Below are 19,275 nucleotides of genomic sequence, written 5' to 3' on the forward strand. Positions count from 1 at the left end.
ATCCAACCTTTTTGGGAGGCAGTGAGGTATAGGATCTCAAAGGTATTGGGGGTTGAGGTCAAGATTACCTTATTATTAGTTATTTTTGGAAGATTGGATAAGATAGGAAATCTAAGAAGTGACTTGCAGAAATGGCTGTTCTACGCTATATAATTAGCTAGGTGAGAAATGTGTAGGAAATGGGTAGGTAAGGTCACTCCCTCTTATAAAGAGTGGTTGGATCAACTGATATATGTGTTTAAAATGGACACGGTAAGGGGGATTACTGAGCCAAATAAATTTTGGTCCCCATTTAAAGTCTACTTGGAGGAACACATGGTGAAGACCATGTAATTTTATCCTATGATTATTCTTCTTTCATGTCTCTCATAGCTGAGAAATCAGGGCCGCGGTGGGTATGATGAGAGAGAGAGAAGAAAGCCCCCTCCACGGTTATGGAGGCAGGTCGATCACTAGAGTGAAGAAAGACCTGGTGCCTGGGATGAATGCAGAAAAAAAAAAAAAGTTCAAATAGCAGTAACATATGGACAATCATTACCTTAATTGCAGACAATGCCCTTTACTGATCTATAATGTGGTACTGCGAACTGGCAACTAAAGGGTTTATGCTGCAGGGGGTTAGGCCTACTTGTCACAAGAACAAAATAAATATGAAAACGTGTTTCCGTTGACTCCAAACAATATGTGCTGGGCAGTCAGTCAATGGTAATTCCATACCTCTGGTTGTGTATTTCTTCATAGCTTTATACAATAAATACACATACTTTAGTTCAGTTAAATAATGGAAAACATCTAGACATTAAAAGAAGAGTTACTATGTGCTGAAATGTAAATCATATAAGGAAAAAATAGAAATACAACATTAGGGTTTTTGTTGAGATGTAGAGTGAGTTAGTTCTGTGATAACGTACTTCTATTAAGGTGTATTGATATTCATACTAAACATATATGAGTAAATAATAATATATATGCATGACGTTTTAGCAAAATTGGTCGTTTTACTTAATAAGCGGCTAAAAGAAACTAACACACATTGATGTCTAAACCCCTGCAGTACATGCAGTATGTTGAAGTCATGTGAGTGCAACTAAATTATAAAAGGGGCAATTGGTATTTTAACCTCATCCTGAATAATTTCAAATATCAAAACAAAACACAATGAATGTGCTGTTTTTGGGTTAATCTGGTTACACATATAGTATAGGATACACAGGGTGAAGTCTGAAATTGTTTCCTTAGCTTATTGTATGTTTTCATATCATACAAATGTGAGAAGCTATACATACAAAACTGCAGGTAATTCACAAAGAGATTTACTACTTCCCCAGATATCATACTGTTGCTATCTAGTGCACTCATAGTTCACAAACAAAATATGAATATGAAAGGAAATGCATCTATTGATGGGAAAGAAAAAAAAGGAGAATAGCACTAACTGGGTTCAATTATGCAATGTTACAGGTGACGTCTCCTCCACAGGTAAAAGAAGAATGCATGTTTTTTTTTAGCCCAAATGTATCCAACAACAGTGACTGGATGATATTGATACAATGTTTCTACTGTTTTCCCACATGAAGGAATTTCAGTCAAAAGACCGATCATTTCACGACAATTGTAATTTTATCTTTGTCATTCACTGATCATCTCAGGGCACAAATTTTCCATTTATGTGCGAGGTCCCTGCATTGGTTGTGTCAGTTAAGATTACCTTTCCCATTTCTGCTCACCACAGACTCTGGGAACGGCCCCAAGCACAAAGCCACGGCTTTTTGCAATATCCCACATATCTCACAATGACAGACAAAGTAGAAGAGTGGTGTGCACGATGATGGGATAGTGTGGTAGATTTAGCCTGGTTCTTTGAAGTGCGAAATAACGAATAAGTGTACAGCTGAATGTTGATGCCTAATAAGTATTTGGATACTTTTAATTTTAAGGTGTGTACAATTTCCCCATACACCCTTGACCCAGGAATGTATGTATCTGCGTATATATGTGTGTAGATATATGTGTGTGTGTATGTGTGTATACCAATGTCTAATATAATTGGTTGCAGGAGGAATATTTTTCTATACATGTTTTTTCCAAGGTTTCAGAAAATAGCCAAGAAGAAGTGTTTTCTGTATCCGTCTGTCTATGTTCCGTTTTCTGTTTTCATAATTTATGGGAGTTTTTGGGGTTATATCTTAATATATAATAATGTACAGTGACATGGATTGCCTTCATGCATTGGTAGATTGCAACTATATACCTTTCGTTCTGGTTTTGGGTATTGAACATACCTATATTATTAGAATAGTGTTATTCCTACCTTAAGATGTGCAATGTAGTACTGCAGTACAGCTATTAGTACTATACTTCTCATGATAAGGGTGCCAAATGTGAATTGCACTCTGTTTTGTGTTTTTGCACTATGCAAGAGTATAGCCACACAACAACTAAAGACAGTGTGCACAGAGTAAAGACTGGTGTGTGTCCCCTGCCCTATCAGTATTTTATCTTAAAGGAACATCTGCATTTCACAACATCATGCTTATACGAGAAATGGGAAGTGGGTTCTGACAGCGGTGATACCTGCAAGGTTCCAACCCCTCTGGCCTCAATGCAAATATTCAGTGTGTTAAAGGAGAATAATAAAATATAGTGCTGTGTTCCAAAAATACTGGCTGTATACAGGTGTAATGTTTGTTTTCTCCTGACCTTTCGGTTGCCATTTGTTTGGTGAAATAGTTTGTGAGAATATTCCACTGTTACTGAGTGTCATTGTTATTTATTTTTTTGAGTGCTGATTTCTGTTTAAGACTAGTATTTGTGATTAGAAGGGCTGTCGAATAGCAACTATTTGATCATACTTATTAAATGTCTCAGTAATGGCACTTTAGATACAGGGACAGTAACAAAATATTAGTATAATACTGTCAGTAGATCTACAATGTAATTTCCGAATGTATGTAATGTGTTACACATACACTATAAGAGGGGGACTTGATGCATTGGTTATACACGTGACTATACAATGATGGTTGTCTATTAACATTAACATTTGCTTTCCAATTTTATTACTGCATATTATTTTTCAAGTATAATTACAGAGGTTTATGTTGCAAGTGTGGGGCAGTGACGCGGCGGAAAGAAATTGTACTTCTGTGTACAGATTTATGTCATGTTTCAATATACCTTTCTTCTTTCAGAAGGATGTGGTTGTACACAGAGTAGAGAGTCTTTTCCCCCACATACCTTGACTGGGTTTTCCTTTCCTGATTTAAAAATGTAAAATGAGAAAAAAAGATAAGGACAAAAAACATTTTTAGATACAGATTACTCCTAGCACCACTTTAGTTTCACCTAATTAAGTTACAGGTTTCCAATTTAGTACATGTATGGTTTGCAGTGATAAAGATTGTGTCGTTGACAGATGATATGTGAATATTACTGGGCAGCCAACATCAGTTGAAAGGAATGGTGCTACTAAGGGTGATGTAGGATGTTACACGTATTATGATTATCCAGCTTTTGATATGAGTAACAGCAGACAGGTGGTACAATAGACTCTGTGATTAGGTGTGCGCAAAGGGGAGGGGTTGAATTGATTGATTTAATTCATTTACCCCACATGAAACCGTGAGCTATGTCCCTTTATAAGATTTTGTGCATCTGCTGAGCTGTTCTGGATTGATGCAATATGACTTGCTTCATTGGTCAGGAGAGACATACTTGACAAAGTGGCCAAGCTCAGCACAGACCGAAATACTGGTTGACTGGCCTATGTACATGTCTAGTGCTGAGCTGTTAGTATCTGATAAGTCATTTTGACAGTACTGTTGCGTTGCCTTCAGCGTCAGGTGCTGCAAGCCCTTCCTGGCTAGAAAACACCACCTGGACATGATCTCCAACTGGGAGATTGGGCCTGGGTCACCTATGAAGTGGGAGGGACTGACCTCCTGGATCCACAGCTCTTACACCAAGAAGGTAGTGGAACATGGAGATCCGCAGCAACAGAAACGAGTGGAAAAACTGGTGGCCCCACCATCACCATTACAGTAGAGTCTCTGCTCGACAAGGGCTGCTCGTGCTGCACACCTCCAAGAGACAGACGGTGTGAGAGGGCCCTGTTTGGTTCTTATACAAAGTACCCAAATTAGCATTAAGTGCTGGTTATCCTTTGATGCCATACTGAAGGGGTACCACAGACTGTGGCACAACTCATTGCCGTTCCATGGTACTGTGACCGAAGGCTGGTGGCTCTGGAAAAAAGGGGTCCTCTACAACTGCGACAGTTAAGGATCTCCTTGTCGCCTTCAAAGGGTATAATTGTGAGGACTACGGGTACCATCAACTTCGCCAACTGTCAACTTCAACTTCACAACCTTCATCTCCTGCAGTTCTAGCTGAAAGACCTCACCAAACCTCCAGTTCTAGAGTGCCTGGATTCCATTCTACAATACCTTTTTGCCTCAAGTACTGGTGACCTCTGGGACAAAATATAAGGTATAGGAAATTGATAATTTCGATGTTCTCTTTTGAATTTCAATAAGGAAACGATGTCCAACTCCTCTTGAAGTCCCACCAAGAAACGGCTATGGGTACCAGTGTTTTTTTGTGCTACTTTTCATGGTGTCTGCTGATTTCCCATGGATCATTCTCACTTCAAAATGGGAGCTTTAAATGACACTGAGGTTTTGAACTTCTTTCCAAAATTATCAATACAAGTAAGCACCGCAGAGATGAGCAAAGATGCTTTGAGGGATAAAGAAGAATGTTAAATTGAAAGTGAAGTATGATGCAAAGCCACATATATTTTGTCATTTGATGTTTTCACACATCTGCTCCAAAATACAGAGTAGTATCGTACATCACCTTTACCAACTATAGCTGTGAAAGACATAGAACAGCGTCAACGTTGCATTTCCTGTCAAATAAGAGTTGTCATTGATAATAATGCATAATATCTAGTACAAGTGCAGGGATCCTAATAGGAGAAATGGGTTGTTGTTAGGTTAAGACTAGATTAGTAAGTAGTGGCCCAACTTTGCTTCCCAGGTTCCAGATAGAGGAAGCAAATATTTGTTCCTAATTACACACACACAACAGATAATAACTATTGGTAATGTCCCATGGGCAACATTGCCTTCACAAAAATAATTTCTTGTAATACATCAGGTATCTGCTGAAGTTTGTACAAGAGGTACAAACGATGATGAAAGATAGCAATAGTAATGATTCCCAAGAGAGCAAGAAGCATGCATACCAGACACAATCACTAGACCTAAACAGTGATGGGTGCAAGACAGTTCCAGGAGGGAATACCATTTCATCATTGATTATCAAAGGAGGGAATGTGGAAACTGGCTAAAGAATCAGTTTTATTATTTCCCTAGGCCTGACCTCATATTGTGATACTCAATGATGAACAGGCCTGAAATACATATGCAAAAGGTTGGATGAGCTTTACAAAATTAACCCTGACAGACAGCTTGTAATGCAAGGCTTGCTCAAACAAGACACCTCATGCCACATGCATTGCTTCATTCACCCAGCAACAGACAAACATTTGGATGTTGTAGGAAAGTACCATCTTGCCTGGCATGTTACCCCCATTTTTCACTGTATATATGTTGTTTTAGTTGTATGTGTCACTGGGACCCTGGTAACCCAGGGCCCCAGTGCTCATAAGTGTGCCTGAATGTGTTACCTGTGTAGTGACTAACTGTCTCACTGAGGCTCTGCTAATCAGAACCTCAGTGGTTATGCTCTCTCATTTCTTTCCAAATTGTCACTAACAGGCTAGTGACCATTTTACCAATTTACATTGGCTTACTGGAACACCCTTATAATTCCCTAGTATATGGTACTGAGGTACCCAGGGTATTGGGGTTCCAGGAGATCCCTATGGGCTGCAGCATTTCTTTTGCCACCCATAGGGAGCTCTGACAATTCTTACACAGGCCTGCCACTGCAGCCTGAGTGAAATAACGTCCACGTTATTTCACAGCCATTTTACACTGCACTTAAGTAACTTATAAGTCACCTATATGTCTAACCTTTACCTGGTAAAGGTTAGGTGCAAAGTTACTTAGTGTGAGGGCACCCTGGCACTAGCCAAGGTGCCCCCACATTGTTCAGAGCCAATTCCCTGAACTTTGTGAGTGCGGGGACACCATTACACGCGTGCACTACATATAGGTCACTACCTATATGTAGCTTCACAATGGTAACTCCGAATATGGCCATGTAACATGTCTATGATCATGGAATTGCCCCCTCTATGCCATCCTGGCATAGTTGGCACAATCCCATGATCCCAGTGGTCTGTAGCACAGACCCTGGTACTGCCAAACTGCCCTTCCTGGGGTTTCACTGCAGCTGCTGCTGCTGCCAACCCCTCAGACAGGCATCTGCCCTCCTGGGGTCCAGCCAGGCCTGGCCCAGGATGGCAGAACAAAGAACTTCCTCTGAGAGAGGGTGTGACACCCTCTCCCTTTGGAAAATGGTGTGAAGGCAGGGGAGGAGTAGCCTCCCCCAGCCTCTGGAAATGCTTTGTTGGGCACAGATGTGCCCAATTCTGCATAAGCCAGTCTACACCAGTTCAGGGGACCCCTTAGCCCTGCTCTGGCGCGAAACTGGACAAAGGAAAAGGGAGTGACCACTCCCCTGACCTGCACCTCCCCTGGGAGGTGTCCAGAGCTCCTCCAGTGTGCTCCAGACCTCTGCCATCTTGGAAACAGAGGTGCTGCTGGCACACTGGACTGCTCTGAGTGGCCAGTGCCACCAGGTGACGTCAGAGACTCCTTGTGATAGGCTCCTTCAGGTGTTGCTAGCCTATCCTCTCTCCTAAGTAGCCAAACCCTCTTTTCTGGCTATTTAGGGTCTCTGTCTCTGGGGAAACTTTAGATAACGAATGCAAGAGCTCAGCCGAGTTCCTCTGCATCTCTCTCTTCACCTTCTGCCAAGGAATCGACTGCTGACCGCGCTGGAAGCCTGCAAAACTGCAACATAGTAGCTAAGACGACTACTGCAACTCTGTAACGCTGATCCTGCCGCCTTCTCGACTGTTTTCCTGGTGGTGCATGCTGTGGGGGTAGTCTGCCTCCTCTCTGCACTAGAAGCTCCGAAGAAATCTCCCGTGGGTCGACGGAATCTTCCCCCTGCAACCGCAGGCACCAAAAAGCTGCATTATCGGTCCCTTGGGTCTCCTCTCAGCATGACGAGCGAGGTCCCTCGAATCCAGCAACTCTGTCCAAGTGGCCCCCACAGTCCAGTGACTCTTCAGTCCAAGTTTGGTGGAGGTAAGTCCTTGCCTCACCTCGCTAGACTGCATTGCTGGGAACCGCGACTTTTGCAGCTATTCCGGCCTCCGTGCACTTCCGGCGGAAATCCTTTGTGCACATTCCAGCCTGGGTCTACGGCACTCTAACCTCCATTGCACGACCTCCTAAGTTGTTCTCCGGCGACGTGGGACTTCTTTGTGCGACTTCGGGTGAGCACCGTTTCACGCATCCTCGTAGTGCCTGTTTCTGGCACTTTTCCGGGTGCTACCTGCTGCTGAGAGGGCTCCTTGTCTTGCTCGACGTCCCCTCTCTCTCCTGGTCTAATTTGCGACCTCCTGGTCCCTCCTGGGCCACAGCAGCGTCCAAAAACGCTAACCGCACGATTTGCAGCTAGCAAAGCTTGTTGGCGTTTTTTCGGCGGGAAAACACTACTGCACGACTCTACAAGGCGAGAGGGATCCATCCTCCAAAGGGGAAGTTTCTAGTCCTTTGCGTTCCTGCAGAAACCGCAGCTTCTTCTATCCAGTAGAAGCTTCTTTGCACCCGCAGCTGGCATTTCCTGGGCATCTGCCCATCTCCGACTTGCTTGTGACTTTTGGACTTGGTCCCCTTGTTCCACAGGTACCCTAGATTGGAAATCCACAGTTGTTGCATTGTTGGTTTGTGTCTTTCCTGCATTATTCCTCTAACACAACTTCTTTGTCCTTAGGGGAACTTTAGTGCACTTTGCACTCACTTTTCAGGGTCTTGGGGAGGGTTATTTTTCTAACTCTCACTATTTTCTAATAGTCCCAGCGACTCTCTACAAGGTCACATAGGTTTGGGGTCCATTCGTGGTTCGCATTCCACTTTTGGAGTATATGGTTTGTGTTGCCCCTATCCCTATGTTTCCCCATTGCATCCTATTGTAACTATACATTGTTTGCACTGTTTTCTAAGACTATACTGCATATTTTTGCTATTGTGTATATATATCTTGTGTATATTTCCTATCCTCTCACTGAGGGTACACTCTAAGATACTTTGGCATATTGTCATAAAAATAAAGTACCTTTATTTTTAGTATAACTGTGTATTGTGTTTTCTTATGATATTGTGCATATGACACTAGGTGGTACTGTAGTAGCTTCACACGTCTCCTAGTTCAGCCTGAGCTGCTCTGCTAAGCTACCATTATCTATCAGCCTAAGCTGCTAGACACCCTATACACTAATAAGGGATAACTGGGCCTGGTGCAAGGTGCAAGTACCCCTTGGTACTCACTACAAGCCAGTCCAGCCTCCTACAGATGTCCACATAGGTCTGAAGAGAGGTTATGAAGAAAGTGATTTGGTGACGCTTCAGAAAGTTCAAAGGAATGAGCAATGTGAAGGTCACGCTTGTGTTCATCTTGTATTACGCTGGCATCATGAAATGTTGTTCTACTGTGATTGGATAGAAGCCTAATATATGTGTAACACCGTGCATCTCCTGATCAATAAAACACCATATACTTGATGAAGAAATGACCTTCCTGTTGTTTTGATTGGATGATGTTTTTCACAGTTTTGTGATATTCATGCATAAAAGATTGTATTGGAGTTCCGCTATTCAGACTGCTTGGACTTGGCCTCTCAAGCCAGTAGTCTCTGTGCAGGTAATACATGAACGTTCTTCATTCTTTCTTGCCTGGTTTGTCTTTGGATTCTTCCTGATTCTGAAAAGGCTTCCACAGGTGGATCACCTGGCAAGTAGGTCCTGGTCTCTCAACTTTTAGGGTTAGATGGGAGCAGCATCTCAAACACCACTTTCAAAGGTCCAGGACCCAAGGGGCACCATTTGGGGGTATTAAGACCCACACCAGCAGAGGTCAGGTTCAGAGTTTAAGGTCTGAGGCTTGATATGCCCATGTAGCTCACACAGGACACCAGCTAACTAGCTTCTTGAGTCACTCTGGTAGTCCTGGGTTCAAACAGTAAGGGAGGACTCTAGCAGCAGGACTGTCCACTCTGGAGCAAAATAGACCTGAAACAGTATGGCAGTCCTCTGGTAGCAGCAAGGGAGTCCTCCGGAGAGCAAGGCAAGCCTCAATCAGCAGTTCAGTCCTCTGGGGGTCCAGGCAGTCCTTCTTGACTCTTCCACAGGTCCAGAAGTGTCGTAAAGATTTTCACCTCAGGTCCAATATTTGTACCTGGTGCCAGCCTTTGAAGTGTGGGACATCCTAGCTACTTCCACATCCGGTTCTGGAAAGTTCTTACTTTCCCTTAACAAGGCTCTATAAAGTGTAGGGTAACAGAAGACTAATGGTAGGTTCCTTTGTGTGTCCTGGAGGCAGGCCTTTGAAATGTAAATGGAGCAGGGAACAGCTCTACCTCCAACCATCCTGGCAGAAGTACCCATCCTGACAATCCATAGCCCTTCTTTGTCTCAGTGTATGGGAGAAATACACAAAGCCGAACTTTAAGCTAATAACTCATTTGACCCAGGATCTGGCAGCAGGAAACTTTCAAAAAGTGTCATTTTCAGATATATGACTTAAAATCGAATTTTACTACAAAGAAGAATTTTAAATTATAATTCATTTTATTCAAAACATGATATTTCTACCTGCTCCCAGTCAAAGGTTAACACTTATTAGATGCAATAAGGTAACTCAATGATAGCCAATGGGAATGATACATTATTGTAAAAAGAATTTAAGAGTTTTTCACTAGCTTGGCATGTTAAACTTACTAACACATGTCTTAAATTTCAAATACAATGCACCCTACCAAATGGGTGTTTAAGGCCTTCCCTGCAGTTGACTTATATGTACTAAAACGAAGATGTAGGCATGATACAAGGTTCCTTTTGCCAGGTCAAAATGCCAGATTAAAACTGCTATATTAGCTAAAATGGCAGGCCAAACACATGTGTTTTAAAGTGCTATATATGTAGGTAGCAAAAGTAGTGCTGCAGGCATGCTAGTAGCATTTATTTTATAGTCCCTGTGTACATGTAGTAGCATGTACTAGGGATTTATAAGTAAATTAAATGTGTTAATCAGGTGTAAACCAATTTTATTATGTTTTAAGAAGCAAGCACAAGCACTTTAGCACTGATTAACAGTGGTAAAGTACACAGAGTCCTAATGTCAGCAAAAACAAAATTCAGAAAACTGGAGAGGTAAAGGCAAACAGTTTAGGGGAAGATCACACCAAGGAAGAAAGGTCTAACATACTCCAAGCCAGTTCTGAAAGTGCAGACAGTGGACATCTTCTGTCTGTTTTATTGTGTAAAAGTGTGACAACACTATCCCACTTATTGTTACAGTTCCAGGTTCTGGTGTCTGCCTGAGAGCTACTTCCCAGAGGTGAGGATAAATCACCTTCACCTGAGTCTATTCTTTGCAGGAAGAGCTGTTTAGCTGGTCTAAAATGACAAGAATCTAGTCTTCCTTCTGCGAGAGGGAAGAAGCCTGCCAATCCTGGAGGAGGAATGACTATCCAGGAGGTGCAAAGTGCAGCGTAACTCTGGTGCTAGTTGGGTCTGCCAGAAGAAGAGAACTCCGGGGAGACATCTGGGTATGGCGGGTAACAGATTCTCCACCCATAGTTCCTAGCAGGAACTTTGAAGACTTGACCCAAAGATCATTGAAGATTAGTCAGGACAGAAAATTAACTAAGTCTGTGTGGCCTGTACCACATTCATGCCGCAGGAGATTAGTTTGTACCTGTTGTACTCAAAAGAAAACATTTGACTTTAACCAATTTGTCAGAAGAAATCACAGCTTGACCATAGCCACTGGGTTAGAAGGAATTGTAGTCTGAACCAAGCCACCTTGTCTGAGGTAGTGAAGCTGGTGAGTAGCCTTGTTCCCCAATGGAGAGTGTCCTGTGTTTGACAGTGCTGTTATTGAAGTCCATCCTATGCGTCGTCATGATGAGATTGGCTTGAGTGAGCCTGCACATATCACTGAGCACCTAACTATCTTTTTTTGTGTGTGATCCAGACTTTTGCTGTGATTCCCATTTCTTTCTGTGAGACTGATGTCTACAGCCATTGTAGCCACTTTGCCAACAATGAGTCTGCAGATGGGGCACCCACTGCCACAAGGAAAGGCTCAGAAGTACCGTTTTTACCCGCTGTCCCAGATGCAGGAGAGAGTGGGCACGTGTAGATGTACCTGAGCAGATACCCAATTACACAGAATGCACTTTGCACTGAGCAACCAAACCTCACACAGTGAGAACTGTGAAGGTGAACTGTGAAAGATTAATTCACTTTGCTATAGAGTGAGTGCTCTGTAGTTGAGCCCATTCACCCCATTATTTTGACCTTTGGGGGAACTGCATGGGCCAGATGGGGGCACCAGGAGTAAGTAGCAAGTAGAGCCAGAACTAGACCTTAGTACCCAAGACACTAAATTGTACCTTGCATTTATTGGTTGTAGTATCTAGTTATATTGTTCATTACAGTTCTTTTTGTTCCTTTTGTCTTGAAAATAAAGTGCTGGGTTATCCAATCAGTTATCAATGCGCTGTGTGTTTGTTGAGTTCTGAGCTCGGGCACTCCTTCACCAATTCTTTGATTTTCACTGAAATATCCCTCTTTTTTGCAGCATGATTTTAATATTTAAAAAACTGTTTTCAGGAAATGCCTTGAAACCTAACTTTGCCCCCAACTAGCCTCTATACAAACATTTACTTTAACCATTATTCTAAAGATATCGAATCCAAACCATATTTTTAAATCTTTTCCTGATTACAATCTAATTCAGACTAACTTACACCACAATGTTTACCTGACTGTGGCATAAGTCCAAAGTTCCTTCATACACTATCCTTCACACACATCCATACTATTACCCAAACCTAACACTAACCACTTACTTTGATCCCTATCCTAAACCACACCTGAACATAAGCATACATTTATTTCTAACCTTTACCCAGACAATAACCTAACTGTAACACTAATTTTAACCTTAAAACTTAGATTCATCCTACCTCATATCAACATTTTTTTAAGGTCATGGGTACTTTAGTGTCCGCTCTAGCCTACCTATAACGGCAATCCAAACTCTGACTCTAAACCTGGCTTCAATTTTAATCTAGTCCTTTTCCCTTACCTTTTTGTTTTGACTTCTATTCATTGTATTGTCTTTGAAATACTTTCAGTTAAAGGTATCTTTAAATTCTATTTTGGGCACACAATGAGATAAAATGATTGTATCTCATCCCATGTACATGTAAAGCAAGAGTAATGGAGACTATCAATATGTAGGCCCCTGAAAGCACAAAGGAAATATTCCAGTTATGGCCATCAGGCAGCATTAGGCAAAAATCATCCCAACAAAGTTTGCGGTGCCCATATAGAACGTAGCAGGCCATCCTCCACTGCCCAATTCAAAGATCGCCTGCCATTTTAAGAAAGAAATTCACACTGTTTCATTGGAGGTTGTATTAACAAATGGCATCCCACCAACATTGCAGGAGCACTTTCTTCAAAACTGAAATGCTGACGTGGCAGAGTGTCATGGCAGCAAGCCATCTTTATTTTTCTATTTCTGAAACAAATCCCTAAAGCAGGATTTGTTTCTAATATAGGAAAAGTCAGTTGTTGTAATTCTATGTTATGTGTATTTGTAAAGGGCACTATTGCTGTCAAGGGCATCCTCGTTCTGAGCAGGTGTGTATGCCTAGCCCTGCCTTGGGTCTTGACTTCTTTCAGAATTCAAGAAGAGAGGGATAGGAGGTGTAGATGTCGACTTGGTATTGTTCCATGCTTTAGGAGCGATGTAAAAGAATGTCATACCTGTTTCTACTTGTGCTATATGCTCCATGTTGTCACCACCACCTTTAATTAATTAGATGCCATGTTCTATGCTATGTACTTCACTATGTATGCTTTCAGTGTGTTTAATTTAAAAAGCATGCTATACACTTTAGTTTGTGTGTGCTGTAAACAAGTATCTTTAATGAAATACAGTAACCTGGTGGTTTTGTTAAAGCAAAGTGCCTTCCTAAGCAATCAATTAAAGGCCTCCGTTTCCTGCTGTCCCTGTTTCCTGCCACAATTTCTGGCATTTTTCTTTGTTTGTACAACAGATGCTGACTAATTATATACTGCTGAGCAATTAAAGACCTCTGTTCTCAGCTGCTCTTGTTTTCTAATGCAGTGTCTGGTATTTTGTTTTTGTATGTACAACATCTGCTGACTAATTATACACTGCTGTAAAATTAAAGACTTCCATTTCCTGCTGCCCTGGTTGCAGGTCGGAGAGTCTGATATTGTATTTTTGTTTGTACAATGACTTGTCACTAACTAAGGGCCTCAGTTTCTTGCCCCTCTTCCCTGCTGGAGGCTGCCTTCTGGTTGGCAGGCAGTACTCTCCACGCTCATGATGGGGATTAAATGCCACATACAAAGTATGTCCACCTGCTTTGTTTCGTCAATCGATCTGAAGAAACAGCTGTGTATCTGGCCAGCAAAAGCAACCAGGGCACTGTTGCCTGGAAGCTGGGGGCTTGCAACCTCTCTTGCAATCTATTCCTTTGAGTTGACTTTTGAAAGTCCTTGAACACTGTAACCTGGTCACTTAGATGGTGCTCCTACACCTCCTTCACCTTGACTACAACCATTATTCTCTCATTTCTTTTTCACCTAAGTCTAAATATACCTTACGGAGAGTAGACGGGTAAGCTTGATGGTGGTCCACAAGTGTATCTAGGAATTATAGATGTAAGCCACAAATAATTGAAGGGGAGGGCAAGAAAAGCATGCTGAAGCTGATTGTAAATCATTAATGAATGTTTGCCTAAAGTGATTGTTCTCTTTTGTTCCAGAATACCCTTCCGGGCAGAAGGAGCGCACCTTTCAACTTGAATATGAAGGGTCCTATTCAAAAGTGTCAACTTACACCCATCATACTTTCCACTAAAGAACGAGGTAATACAAAAAAATCTCACTCTCACTCTCTCTCTTCCTCTCTCTTCCTCTTTCTCGCTCTCTCTCTTTTTCTCTCCCCAACCAACTTGCACCCAGGATTAGTCATTTGTTCCAATCGTCTCTTCTGCTAACAAGGATTAACTTCGGGGGGAAGTGTTGGAAGATCATTGCTTCTACAGAAGTCCTGGGAATTCAGGTTTGTGGCCCTTGGTGTGACAAAGACCTCCTGTCCTCCTTATTTGGCTTTGTGTGTGTGTGTGGGATGTGTACCAGTAGGAGCCCGTGAGGCAAACATATCTGGGTGGTTGGTAGAAGAGGTGCAACTGTTCAGGTAGGTGAAGCCTAAGTTGTGTAATGGCTTGAATGTGTGAGTGTGAGCAGTTTGAAATGAGCACATTTGTGTTGTAGGAGCCAGTGGTGTAATCTGATGAGACTTCTGTGTGGGAGGTTGAGGGTGAGTCTGGCTGTTAAGTTCTGGATAGTTTGTAGTCTTCTGGTGAGTTGCTTGATGATCCTGCATTAAAGGCTTTTCCCTTGGTCCAACTTGCTGGCAAATAGGGCATGAGTAACAATTTTTTTGGTGTTTCTTGAGAGTCACTTAAATATCTTCCTCAGCATTTTCAGGGTGTAAAAGCAGGTTGCAGTGACTGCGATGATGAGGCCTTCTATGTAAATCTAGTATTAGTCAAAGCTTCACTCCCATCAAATGTAACAAACAGGGGAAATATTTTTGGTGAATAAATGTAACATTTGTGGGATTTTGATTGTCCAATGTCTCAAGTAATTATATTAGGGTTGATTAAGCGCAAAAGCACACCATGAGTAAATTATCTTTATCACAGAGCCCTTGTTCTGTGTTCCTTCAAAGACTTTGGCTGGAACTGTATATCCCAATATGTGACAGTTTGTTTCAAGAGTTTGTGTGTAATAATTACTCTGAGCAAGGAATACATCTTTTAGGACGATTTGTAACTTTAGTTATATATTGTGGGGGTGGGGTGTTGATTACATATTGACACTTGAAAGGCTATCAACCCCTACTTGCCCTCAAGACGATTTCCAGTCATCCCCTTCTTGCTCCCTCCCAACAGTATTTTTCTATTCAATTAATGATGCAATTTAGTTTTTTTAATTTTTTTGTTTTGGTATCCTGATTTAGATTCTTTCTTTATGTTTATGCTGTGGACTGTAGGACATAGTTTCCTATTGGAAACATTTGGTTGAGATCAATTTGATGTCTGTCCCTTACTCTGTTAAGGGCCAATAGTGCAATCGGTTCAGTCTGATCATTGTTGATTTCTTGCTTTCTTACCTGCCAGGACGTAGAGGTGGTTTCCTGCTGCCCCTTCCTGGATGACCACCTGCGCCTGGGTATATGTTCTTTCATACATGCAATCCACCATTCGTCGGACGTGCGAGGCCTCCAGTTGTCTCAGGAAGTCGTTACTCATGATGGCGCCTGTGATCAGCTTCTTTACACTAGGATGATAAGAGCAAAATATGTAATAGCATTAATTTACCTTTTGTACACCATGCAGCTTTTCGTTGCACATTTGGTTTCCCATTTTCCTGAATGTGCCATGGATTGTTGTGCATTTAAAGCACTGGAAAGGGCAATGGAGATAGCAGAGAGGCTTAACACTACAGGGATTAAAATCAGCTATATTCAGCCCCTTCCTGAGGACCTTGCAGAAGCAGTAATACCTGTGTGCTATTTCCTGATGATTTTAGGGTGAGAAGATATCTCCATCTGATCGTCAACCTCTTCTTGTGTTTGGATGAAGCACAAGATTCTTTAAGAATAATTTTTAGATTTACTGAGCATTTTCAGCTTCCCACAACTTCAGCCCTCTAACTTGCATTACTTTGACTTAATCATTCCCAAGATTGACCATTTTCTCGATTGGACTATTACGTGACACTGATTATTACTTCAGGTGACCATTACTTTACATGGATCTCATGACCAATTTCGCTAGGATTAGATTTAGAATTTGATTTACAATAGTAAAACAACTTTTATAGTATTTTGTAGTCTTGCTCTCATCAGACAGAAACAAGGGGAACCTAGTAAACTGTGACCTTGTTTCTGCAATAAAGTGAAAGTCCCTTGTACATATTAACCGGTCTCGAATCCAGGCATAGACTCCGGTTTTAATAAGGGGACAACCTTTGATTAAAGAGTGACAGAAACTGGAGTCCAAACCTACCAGTGTGGGAGACCGTAGAAAGAGTAGAAGGAAAACCTGAACTTCCATTATATCTATGTCAATATGTTGCAGTAGGAAAATTTGGGTATTGGATGCGCAGGATGTGAGGCTTGCACAATTAATAGGTCCCCAGTTTCCCTTTATTGCAAACCAAGCACTCCACTGTAGTGCTTGGCTTTCTACAGGTAGCGAACCAGAGTAGTCCAGGGCCTACTCAAGGGAGGTGATGTGGGCTAGTATTCACCATTTGCTGGCACACAATATTAACATTCAATACATGACTGTCCAGTCAGTGCTATTTCTTTAGAAAAGTAAGGCACATTTATTACACACATGCTACTAAATACTATACATTAAGTTGCAAATATATACATAAGGTACATAAAAAAATACCTTGGATTATGTCATGAAATCCCATTTGACCTCAAAGGGTCATGACTCTTAAAATGAAAGTGCCCTCTTCTTCCTATACCAGAAGGCACATCACAATAAAGGTGGGTATCACTTTAAATAATACAGGCTATTCGCATTGTCAAGGGTTCACTATATTACAAGAACAACAACACACATATTAAAAACCCCATCATGTTGTGCGGAAATGCATTAATCAATAACAGCCATGTGCAAATGTAATTATTATTCCCAATAAAGCGAATGAACCATAATCAGTAATCACTGTCAACATTTTTATAACAAGAAAACATTTTAAAATGAACATATCATGTGTCTTTTTGCATTTTATCATTTCAGGCCACATAAAATACAACCTTAAAAACAGCCCGTGGAGAGCAGCTCTTTCAGGAAATGTAAAGTGTAACCATTGAACCTGCCCCTAAGGATACTATACTCCGTGTGTTTTCTTTACACACCTTCAGACCACATAAAATGCACTCATAAAACAAGCGCCTAGAGTGCATTGCAGGCAAGCATGTTATATTTTTCGCAGAAATGTGAACATCAAAGGATAGTAATTAAATTTTAAAAAAGAGTGTCACAAACCCACCACACTATTTTATTAAACACCTAAAATGCACTTCTTCCATCTATTTTGGATCTGATGCCATCCTTATAAAACGCAGATTTTACAGAATTGTATTTATTCACTCATGTTTACTATTCTTGACAATTGAGTTATGAAATGTAATTCACTATCTTCATACGTTTTTAACCCATATATTTATTGAATCCTATGTGATTCAGCTGAGTTCTACGTGTATCTCCTTAGTACTCATAGAGGTGCGGGAGCACTATAAAACAGACAAACAAAAACACACAAATAAACAAATAATAAATAGCTATGTATTGTACATATTGGGTTTGATTGGGAGAACCTATACAAACCTAAATATGAGCTCCATGATGGTTCCTGTTGAAACTCCTCCATGCTCTCCTAAACTCAGAATGTTTTTGTAGTTTTCAGCCCTGCCCCGTCCTGCTCCTTTCAAGTAAACTGTGAAAGATTTGTGCTGAAATCTTGTGTTTGCTAGCGCGGCTGGTCCTTAGTAATTAAACTTAAAAGGGGACGCGATTAACCTTTTGGATCGCATGGAGTATCCTAATCACGCAGTGACCAGCGGCATCAATAATTAATATAATCAATCAGTATCCACTAAGAGAAACATTAGTTAATAAGAAATTCTAACCATCATTTCCTAAATAACCACAACTCGATAAAGCGTTTTACAAATTTTATTTCTCTATTGATTACAATTCTAATGCATCTTGTTAACTCAACTTTATTTAATCAGCTCAGAATTATTTTATTAGTGACCACTAATAACACAATCTAATCAGAACTTTAGGAAGTATATGTTTAAAAGCTTCAAACATAGGCCAACAAAAATGGATATAAAGACATTAATAGCAGAATTCAGCAATCTGTCCGTCAATCATTTGTCACTGTCAACGTCACCCACAGAAAAGCTACCTAACCCAAATTAGCATCAGCATGTGGGACTTCATGCAAAACAATTTAGAAAAATATGAATTTGGAAAACACCTAGCTAGAAGAAAAACTATAAAATAGCGCAGTTGGTACCTAGAAGAAAGGGCACAAAGTTAATCAGTCACATTGTCATAGCTACCTATCCACGGAATGGATCAGCAACAAAGTCAGTCTTCGTCTTCAGGTCATCAATAGCTCAGCAACACATCAGGTTCTCAAGAGTATGAGGCCAACAACAGAATCTCGAACCGCGTCTCCTGACGTCATCAAATCTCCCCTCGCAACTGACATTTGAGCCCCTTGTCATGACTTTTTATTAGAGTTTTTCAGTCCATCCCCCTAATTCCTAATTGGACAGTCAATCAGCAGAAATGACTCTAACCTATAATATCAATTTTACAAATCTATGAGTTCTAATATTTCTTCTTTCTCATTTCACGGATTGGTCCACCGTACGACGTCTCATCATCCGGCTCTTCAGGTATCGAAAAGGTTGCGTGTTCCTCTTCAGTCAGTGCTCTCATTGTTCAAGTCCTGAGAAAGTACATTTAGCCTACTCTACACATTATTGTATCAAATTGACTTCATCATCGCCTGTCCGTTGGTACATTGCATAAAATTCTAGCTAAGCAACTTTAACATCGGGTGGTTCAGGGTCAGGTTATGCACCGGCTTCTCTGCAGTGCGCTAGAAATTCAGCTTCTTGTGTGCGGCCTGGAAAGACTAGGCCACAACCTCAGCTGAGTTAATTCTACAAATTAATGCAAAACATAGGTTATACATCTCAATATGACATATTACTACATTATTCCTAAACATTTTCATTATTTCACACAATTTTAGTTTTTTTAGTGCAACTTTCATATAAGTGGCTGCCATTGACCGTGGGCACATTTTCACACATATATACATTATTTTCTCTACGATTCATTTCTCTACAAAC

The 19,275-nt window shown here is 41.1% G+C and overlaps 1 protein-coding gene across 4 annotated transcripts in view; it reads right to left on the reverse strand.

Moving 5' to 3' along the window:
* The window catches only part of LOC138300782 (cGMP-dependent protein kinase 2-like), a 3,513,105-nt gene that overhangs the window by 2,386,314 nt on the left and 1,107,516 nt on the right, over positions 1 to 19,275 (reverse strand). For all 4 annotated transcript variants that reach the window (XM_069240551.1, XM_069240553.1, XM_069240554.1 and 1 more), the window contains exon 3: positions 15,490 to 15,656. In XM_069240551.1, the coding sequence (XP_069096652.1) occupies positions 15,490 to 15,656 (167 nt within the window). The remainder of the gene's footprint in view (positions 1 to 15,489; positions 15,657 to 19,275) is intronic.

This window comes from Pleurodeles waltl, chromosome 6 (assembly GCF_031143425.1).
Source record: "Pleurodeles waltl isolate 20211129_DDA chromosome 6, aPleWal1.hap1.20221129, whole genome shotgun sequence".
NCBI classification, from domain to species: Eukaryota; Metazoa; Chordata; class Amphibia; order Caudata; family Salamandridae; genus Pleurodeles; species Pleurodeles waltl.